Here is a 10,127-nt window from a genome sequence, read left to right on the forward strand (position 1 = left end):
CCATATAAATTTTGAAATTTCTCCATAAAACAAAGTCTAAAACAAGCAAGAAAACTAGCAAAAGTGTTTGAAGATTTCCTCAAACGTCACAAATCTTCATCATCTTTAAACCATGAAGAGTTTGGTGCATTAGGTGATTGTAAAGACCTTAACAACCTCAATGTGGATTATTTAGGATCCATTTTTGATGAACTTAAATTAACTAGCTCTTCTTCAGATACAGCACTTGTTGATAAAATTGAAAGTTATCTTAGTGCTGTGGCTACTAATCACTACACTTGCTATGATGGGTTGGTTGTGACTAAAAGTAACATTGCAAATGCTCTTGCTGTTCCATTGAAGGATGTTACACAATTTTATAGTGTTTCACTTGGATTGGTAAGTGAGGCTTTGAATAAAAACATGAAAAGGAATAAGACACGCAAACATGGTCTTCCTAATAAGTCATTTAAGGTTAGGCAACCACTTGAGAAGCTCATCAAGGTAATTTATATTTTCTCTATTAAACTTCTTCTATAGTTTTTACATTGATGTGTTACTCCATAGATATTGCTTGGTGCTTTAGTTTAGACTTTAAAGTGAGGGAAGAAGTATCTAATTTGAGAGTTTAGATAAAAGATGCATTTAATATAGACCTCTAAAAAATATCTAATGGGGACCTTTACCATTTTTAATAAAATAATGAATTTTATAATATTAAAAAGAGAAAAAATATATTATATTTTATTAAAATTTACTAAAAGGGTAAGAGTTCATCTCTGATGGTTTAATATAATTAAAAAATTCAAATATAAAAATAATATTATATTAATATATGAGAAAGTAAAAAATTTCAAACATAATAAAATAACGATGAAAAATAGAATATCCATATGTATTATACATATTAATATAGATACTTCCCCATTATACAAGTATTCCAACTAAAATCAATGAAAATTTGCCGACACATAAAAAAAGAAAAATTGTACAACTTTAATTTTTTGTTTTTTATTAGATATTTTGACAAATTGTAATTGATGTTAGTCTTTATTCTAATTTTTTAAGGAGAATCAAGTTCCTAGGGAGTTGGACAATACTAAATGGTTTTATCTATTGACACTAAATACAAACATGTCAGATTATGAAACTGTGATTCACCATATTATTAGAGATTAATCTCTTCTACTACACCCTACCATATTTTTCATTTAATTTATTTTTTCAAATTATTTTATTGAAAATATACTGCAAATAATAGCATTATATATGGTTTAGTTAATTTATTTTTTCATTTTAGATCTTGAAATATGTCTTTTTCTTTATTTAAACTTGAGATTGAGACCGGATTAGTATCATATTTCACATCATTAATATACATTTTTCTAGTACACGAAGTAAAAAATCTACTTGCATAAACTAAAACTTTTGACTTAGCCTAGTCAACCACATGCTTGACTTATGCATAATTACATGGATTTGCCACAGTTCAAACTAGTAAGCTCTGATTTCCTCTGTTTTTAAAGTTGAATGTCTTAACATAATAATCTAACCACTCTATAATCAGTCACGTGGGGTCTTGTTTGTTTATTCCAATAAACAAACCATGCACATGTCATCTTCATTGTATTTACTAAATACCATCATCATACATACCATATGATAGTATAATCTAGGAAACTTTTTGTTGATTCATTAGCAAGTTTTCTCATTTTATTAAGTTTCATAAATGAGCGAAAAATTGATCATCATTGGAGCATTTCATTTCACTTTTTAGAATCATAAAATGTGCAAGACTTTATTTTAGTTATTATTGTCTTAACCTTCATATCAAGTATCCTTCTTCATATTCATTAATTTTTAATCTGGAGTACATTAATTAATTATAATCTTAAAAACAAATTCAAATTTAATGTTCAAATTTTAATAATTTTTAAATTTGAGATCCAAATTTAAAATCTGAACCATCTAATCCTGATTAGACAATCTTAATGTGTCTGAGCATACTACAGACAGAGGTTGCTAACTGCAGTCAATCTCAACTAACATCTAGGAGTGCTACTACACTTATAAATATGCATATAATTTAATCATACCACCTTAGTATTTTGTAAGAGTCAACAAAATTTTATTACATTTTATGCATGATACAATCAAATTCTCTTCGATCTCTTGTGTCTCTCAAACAAAATTGTAGTCGTTAGGTTAATTCAAAATGACCGAGATTTGATTGGATAAGATAAAGGGACTAAAGAGGATCCAAGTTAGATTATATCTATATATGTTAAATACATGAAAGTGTTTATTGAAAGACTAAAATTGAAACATTACGTTTGTTTTTGCAGCTTCTCCACACAAAATATAGTTGCAAAAAAACATCAAATTGTACAAGTACTAGAAATGAAAGGATTCTTAAAGAAAGTGATAGCCAAGGAATTCTATTAAACGACTTTGTGATTGTGAGTCCTTATGGGATAGACAACTATACTTCTATTGGAGATGCTATTTCTGCTGCACCAAATAACACAAAGCCAGAAGATGGATATTTTCTTATCTATGTTAGAGAAGGATACTATGAGGAATATGTAATTGTTCCAAAAGACAAGAAGAATATCCTTCTTGTTGGAGATGGTATTAACAAGACTGTCATCACTGGGAACCATAGTGTCATTGATGGTTGGACAACTTTCAATTCTTCCACCTTTGGTAAGTAGTATTTTTTTTCGCTTAATTGCAGTTTTGGTCTCCTTTTAGCTGAATTACGAAAATAGTCCTTCAATTTTATTTCTCCCCAGTTTTGGTACTCAAAACAGAATTTTGGTCCAAAATTTGATGAAATGTCATTTTTTTTAATCCACACCACATCATTTATAATCATAGATCTCAAGTAAAATTGTTGTACCACGAGATCTTGAGGCATGGTGTGGCTTAAATAAGCGCAAAAAATGACACCATATAGTTTTGAACCAAAATTCTGTTTGAGGGACTAAAACTGAAAAATAAAAATAAAATAGGATGACTATTTTCGTGATTCAATTAAAATAGAGGGACTTTTTTTTTCTAAACTTTTCTCATTTACAAAGAATAATGAGTTATTTTAATTAAACGCAGCTGTTTCGGGTGAAAGATTCATAGCAGTAGATATCACATTCAAAAACACAGCTGGTCCTGAAAAACACCAAGCAGTAGCAGTAAGAAACAACGCTGATCTCTCGACATTCTATCGATGCAGTTTCGAAGGTTATCAAGACACACTGTACGCGCACTCTTTAAGACAATTCTACAGAGAATGTGACATTTATGGCACAGTTGATTTCATATTCGGCAACGCTGCAGTAGTCTTCCAAAATTGCAACATATTCGCTAGAAAACCGTTGCCAAATCAAAAAAACGCGGTAACAGCACAAGGCCGAACCGATCCAAATCAAAACACTGGAATTTCAATCCAAAACTGTACAATCAATGCTGCACCTGATTTGGCTGCTGACTTAAATTCAACAATGAGTTACTTAGGTAGACCATGGAAAGTTTATTCAAGAACTGTTTATATGCAATCATATATCGGCGATTTTGTTCAACCTTCTGGATGGTTAGAATGGAATGGAACAGTTGGATTAGACACTATTTTTTATGGTGAATTCAATAATTATGGACCTGGTTCTTTAACTAACAATAGGGTACAATGGCCTGGTTATTTTCTTTTGAATGCTACACAAGCTTTGAATTTTACTGTTCTTAATTTTACTTTGGGAAATACTTGGCTTCCTGATACAGATATACCTTACACTGAAGGATTATTGAAATAGATATAGGTAAGTATAAGTTTATGTTTGAAAATGTATAATTTTGGTTCATTTTGTTTTTGTTTTTGTTAGATGTAATGTTAGTTACTATATGATTTTTCATTTTAAAGGAATAGAATCTAAAAGGGATGATAATCTTGAATGCTTGATGATAACTTAGGTCTTAATATGTATGTTTGTACAAGTTTTTAGAAACAATATATTGCAATGTAATTAGGCTTGTTCCACAATTATTGTGAAATTTAAGTGGAGTCTTTATTTTACTTCAAGTTCAAGTGTGTGTGGAGTTGTACATATGTCTCTATTAAGTGAAAGACACTTGACATAAAGATATAGTGATTGGTGCATTCAAGTATCAAAAAAGGGGGAATGCCGTTTGTATTGGTTTCTTTCTTTCTTAATTTAGTAGTCGTCACAGTTGCTTCACTATACAACAACCGTAGATGACTCAGGTCTTATTTAAAAGAAATTAGTATGAAAATGTTAAAAATGTTTGTTTGTAGAGACTAAAATATTTGTATTTATAAAAATGAAAACATGTTTAAAGTTAAACCTTTATAATTTTGAGTAAAGTCACTTTGGTCTTTGAATCTATCCCACATGTCATTATAGTATTAGTACTTGAATTTATCAAAACTATAAAATTATCCTCAAATGTACTTTTTGTTAGTTACATCAGTACCCTCAAAAAAAAAGAAGTTAGATTAATCCTCAAATCAAATGTGTCTTTTGTTAGTTAGTTTGATTTTCAAATGTATTTTCTCTTAGAAATTTTTTCTGATAGATTTATTTAATCACTTTAGTTCATGAAATTACAATCAAAAGATGTATATTTAATGATATTTTTGCATTTGCAATATATTCAGACAATTATTTGATTCAAAATCAATGTTCACTCTTTATTTTATTTATAAATAAAATAAAATATAAAGAATCAACATTCAGTGTAAAATTAATAATGCAAAGTAAAATAATGGAAAATGAGAAAAATATAACAAAAAATGTGATGACATTTCTAACAAAAGGAGCTTTTTGCATCTTATGGCTGCTGTCAAATATCAGACTTAAAAGGTGCACCTGATGCAGGAATCCATTTATCTCCTTGAAGAAAAGCCTTAACTGAAAACTTACTAGCTTGTTTACTAGTAATACTTTTCACACCCTTCCACTTCACTCTATTCTTTGTTGATGCACCTAATCCAACATTTTGAAATTCTGCATAAAAAATTGTGTTTGGTGCTGAATTTCCTATCCAAGGTAACCAACCATTTGGATTAATAAAACTTTCCATTCTTGATCTCATGTAAACTGTTGTTGAGTAATTCTTCCATGGTCTTCCAAGATATGTTTGAACACCACTCAAGTTTCCATAAGGCGAAATGTTGCAGGATTGAATTGAGATACCTGTTCCAAATAATATGTTTAAATATCTTAAGATTTAAAATAAAATATCATTAAGATATAATTTATATACTTTAAAAAAACAATTTAACTATCTGTATAGATCAATGAATAAAAGTTAAGAATTAAAAGGTTTTCTCGATATATAATATATCTCATATATTTATATAAAAACACACACAAAATGAAAGCATAATACCTGTGTTCATGTTAGGATCAGTTTTTCCTTGTGCTGTGATTGTGTTCTGTTGTCCATGTATAGGTAACTTTGGCAAAATATTGCAGTTTTGTATCACAACTGCGGAATTTCCGAAAATGAAATCGACTGTTCCATAGATATTGCATTCTCTATAAAATTGACGATTCGAATGAACATAAAGAGTGTCTTGATATCCATCAATGTAACATTTATAGTAAACTGCTTGATCTGCACTTGTCATTAGTGCCACTGCTTGGTGCTTCTGTGGACCGGCTGTGTTGCGGAAACCCATGTCTTTTGCTATGAAGTTCTTTCCAAACACCGCTATTTGCACCCCCATCAAAACAAAAATCAGTACATCCTCAAATTATTCAAAACTATATATATATATATATGAAGATACACGAGTTTTTGCTTTTAGTTACTGTAATATGTTTTATTGTTTTTGCCTAAAACACATAGGAAAATTTGGCTTTAGTTTTTATCTGTTTCGATTTAGTCTCTGCAATATTTATTCATGTTGAAATTAACTAAAATCAATATGACACACATATCACAAGGACAAGAATCAACAAAAACAAATATTACATGGAATAAAACCAAAACAAGACTCAAAAGTAAGATTTTCTATGTGTTTTTTTGTTCTTAACCCTCATCCATTTGAATTTGAATAAAGGGATTTTGGTAATTCGAAGTTTGGTCGGAAAATAAATAAAGTTTGTTTTAGTTAGAGTTTAAACTTAAATACTTTCGATTATTTTCTTTAACTAAAATTCATTAACTATTTGAACACAACAACTGAAACATAGAAAGTTGAATATAAAAAATATCAAATTTTGCTATATTTGATATGCTAAAACTAAATTATTTTTTAAAGAACTAAATAAAAAGTGATATATTTTTTAAACAAATAGTCACATACCAAATGTTGCACTTGAAAATGTTGGTGTGCCATCCACAAAGTTAAGTCTACCAGAAACAATTGAAGCACTCATACCATCGCCAATAATCATCACATTCCATTTTGTCTTCTCAACTCTAACATTTTCATAGTAAATCCCTTTCTTCACATAAATCAAAGTCCTCTTCTTACTCTTATTAGGAACATGTTTAAGTGCCTCAGATATAGTTTTATATTTCCCACTTCCATCTTTTGCAACAACAATGTTAGCTTTTGATCTCAAATCTTGTGTTCCAAGAAGTTTCCTATCTTTTGAATGAAGCCATTTTGGTAATTTATTATGTTGATGTAAACTTAGTAAGCGCCTTAAATTGAGAGTGTTTGTAGCTTTGTTAATCCATGTAATGATGGCAAGACTATTGCTTGTGTACTCTGTTGAATTTTTTAGATAGTTTGTTACACTTGTCTTAAATTCTTGTTTTGTATCCTCAAAACCTTCAATGCATGTTTGTTGGTATGTACCTATAACAACATATACATGAAAACAAGTTATATTTGTTTTGTTATTATCAAGCAAAGGCCCGTTATAGAGTGGGTCGTCTCAATATTTTTGGAGTTTCTATTTGAATCTAAAAATTAAGTCTATAAAATTACAAAACTCTAAAATCAAGATTCAAGATTTTAAGGTTGGTGGATTCGGGTAGACTGCAATTATGGCAAATTAGTTATTTATTCTAGACATAAGATGTAAATATAGAATTTTTGAGTGTTCAACGTATAAAATTAAGATATATCATTGCAATTTTTCAAAACTTAAGGGATATTATAAAAAAAAATTGGACCCTCCCTAATTAGGGTACCTGTATTAATGTTCTGATTGTATGGATTGAAACCATTTGAATCCTTTTGATTTATCACTTATCTCTCAAGCAAAACAAAAGGCTTAAATCACTACTAAAAAAATATTAGCAACAAAAATTTTGAAAGGAAAAATATAAAACTTATTAAATTAAGCGAGGACAAAATTAAAGGTGGATTTCATTTTTCTGTATCTGATTTTTGTTGCTAATTTTGCTTTTCTAAATAGTGTGCAATTAATAATTTAGTCCTTATAATATAATTATTATTATTTTTTTTTAATTTTAGTCCTTATAAATTTTTTATTTATCGGTTTTAATCTCTAAAATTTTGGCTTTTGGTCATAGTTTATTTTTTACTTTGATCCATGTATATATTTTATTCATGTTAAAATAGTCCTGTGAAATAAAAATATATAGACCAATGTTCCAAGAACAAATTTAACATGGATCAAATGGGACCAAAGCCAAAAGAATTAAAATAAAAAATAATTTCTCTATGTTTTAGAAATTAGAAAAAAAATTTATGGACTAAAAGTAATACAAAATATATTAAAAGAACTAAATATTCATTTTAAACCAAAATAATATTAGAAAGAAAAATATTTTGATGATGTATCCCAAAAAATATAAATATTTAATGAAGTGTCATATGTTTCATTGAAGTAAATATGTAATTTGGCTCCTACATCATGTATATATTTAAAATAGTACCTGCAGCACTTAACCATGTTTGAAGATCATCAAAAACTTGAAGAAGTGAAGAATTTTCCCCATAAGTAGTCAATGAATTATTGAGATGATCAACAGCAAGGCCCAAAAGATCCCCACAATTTTTCAAAGCTTCTTTAGTCCTACTATCATCAATCAATTTTTTGAAAGCACCATGCTCATTAAAATACTCAACAGCTTTGGATACATGAGTTAATGCCACATTCATTGAAATTTTGAACAATTCTTCGGGTTGAACATCTTTTCTCGAGTTCACAATTGAACCAAGACTACTATAACATGAATCCTTGTACAATGTTACGTCACAAACAGCTTTCATAGAATTAGTGACATAATTTTGAGGAGCATTGTCATTGTCATGATCATTTTTTGTGTTGTTGTTAACAACTCCAAATACAGCTGCAATTACAATACCAACAAAGGTTATTGAAGATAAGCTTATGATTGTGATTCTCTTTCTTGTTTTCCTTTTTGATTCAAGCATCATTTGCTCATGTTCATTAACTTTTCCATAGGATTTGAAGAAAGACATCGTTCAAGGTTTAATTAAGGCTTGTGCTATACTTTTTATTATATATAGTAAGAATTAAGAGTATATAAGTTGTAACACATTAATTTGTCAACGAGTATTATTATTATCCATATATAAATAAATTAATATATGTGTATATATGTAAGGAAGATGTAATTGGTAGAACGCGTTACTTCTTGACGTGCTAGGCACTTATAATTATCCAATATTAATATATATTTATACGTTTGAACGAAGTGCGTAACATGTTAGTGTGTGTTACATCACTATTGGTTGACCGATTTCAATTTTTTGCTACTAAACTTCAATTATTTTAAAATCCTAATTATATATAGAATTTATTTTGCATAATGCATGTAACCTGGTTAATAACTTTAAACTCCAAATTAAGTACTCAGAGAATATTGCAAATGCATATGAGAAATGATGAACGAAACTGATTGCATTTATATATATATATATATATTTTTATATGTGTATATGTAATTTTTGTATTATTAATATATAATTATTTTTCACTATAAAATAAATAAAATAAAAATATAAAGGTCTAGTATTGTGACACCTTAAACCCCAAAATGACATTTATAATTATATATACTAAATTATTTGAAGAAAACTTGCAGCGGATAAAGAAAATCTGTTAAAGAGAATAAAAACTTTAATATCTAATTTAGGATATCACGTTTCTCTAAATACACATGTAACAATTCAACTTTGTTCCTCAATTAAAATAGTACAATATCAATGAACTTGATTTAACTAGAATTTCTTGATTTAATTCCCAAGACTTACTCGTACTAAGTTTCCATATAAAAAGTCATTTGTAATAACATAAGTAAAATACACATTACAACTCTTAATCCCCGGTATCACCTATCAGAGCGAGGTTTCTCCCAAACTTGAACTTCGAGACTCATTAACCTGTAATAACTGCGATTTCGCAAACGCAGGGCCAAGCCAGTCAAACACAAACAACGAAGGAGGTGAGTTTTGAAATCATGTTGATAGTATAATATAAATAAGATGAACACGCAATTAATCATCAATAAACCGTATCATTACACAAACATTCTTCAAGGAAAAACATCACATTATATAGTCAAAATCAAAGAAAATCAATACACTTCACTGTAACATCAAATCATCGCATAAATTATTATCACACATAATACATAGTAATCACAACAAAACAATCACAAGAAAATGCAATGCTATGCATGAGCTTCAACTCTACTTCACAATGTGGTACCATTCTAACTCTGAAGTACTTGGTTAGGAGGCTTGCATGGTAGCTCCCGACATTTGGATTGCTACCTCCAAGTCACCTAGGAATTCCCCACCCGAATACCTCCAAGGTCTAACAATCTTGCCTTAAGGCTCGACAACAGACCGCCACAATCAGACTCATTCAGTTGTACTTCCCCGAAATCACTAGGCTTGTCAGACCCTACCTATATGATGACAAAATAATATCCACTTCACAAATTCACAATATTTATTTCCTCCCCTCGTTGGTATATGTTACTCCATTAAAACCGTCATCTCAAACACAAATCGAAATCACCATTATTTCATCAACTATGAGGCTAATTCAATATTCTCATCACAATATCACTATCATTAATCATATCTCATCACCTAAACTCATCACAATTTTATAGAATCACTATCATCAATCAAACATCATCATTATCATCACATAAGCTTATCGCATAGACTT

At 29.1% G+C, this 10,127-nt stretch overlaps 2 protein-coding genes across 2 annotated transcripts in view; one reads left to right on the plus strand and one right to left on the minus strand.

The window, feature by feature from the left end:
* LOC101506095 (probable pectinesterase/pectinesterase inhibitor 25) overlaps nucleotides 1-4,045 on the plus strand; it is a 4,390-nt gene extending 345 nt beyond the window's left edge. The window contains 3 exon segments of the mRNA XM_073368911.1: nucleotides 1-483; nucleotides 2,325-2,685; nucleotides 3,091-4,045. The exon segment at nucleotides 1-483 is cut by the window's left edge and continues 10 nt beyond it. Of these exon segments, the coding sequence (XP_073225012.1) occupies nucleotides 1-483; nucleotides 2,325-2,685; nucleotides 3,091-3,785 (1,539 nt within the window). The 3' untranslated portion in view covers nucleotides 3,786-4,045.
* Nucleotides 3,569-8,444, minus strand: LOC101506422 (putative pectinesterase/pectinesterase inhibitor 24). Its single transcript, XM_004499683.4, has 4 exons — nucleotides 7,855-8,444; nucleotides 6,305-6,805; nucleotides 5,383-5,706; nucleotides 3,569-5,186 (listed from the first exon to the last, which is right to left on the minus strand). Exons 1-4 carry the CDS (start codon nucleotides 8,402-8,404, stop codon nucleotides 4,834-4,836), a joined length of 1,728 nt encoding a protein of 575 aa, XP_004499740.1. The 5' UTR covers nucleotides 8,405-8,444; the 3' UTR covers nucleotides 3,569-4,833.
* Between the last annotated feature and the right edge of the window lie 1,683 nt (nucleotides 8,445-10,127).

The sequence above is a fragment of the Cicer arietinum genome, chromosome 5 (genome assembly GCF_000331145.2).
Source record: "Cicer arietinum cultivar CDC Frontier isolate Library 1 chromosome 5, Cicar.CDCFrontier_v2.0, whole genome shotgun sequence".
In the NCBI taxonomy this organism is placed as follows: Eukaryota; Viridiplantae; Streptophyta; class Magnoliopsida; order Fabales; family Fabaceae; genus Cicer; species Cicer arietinum.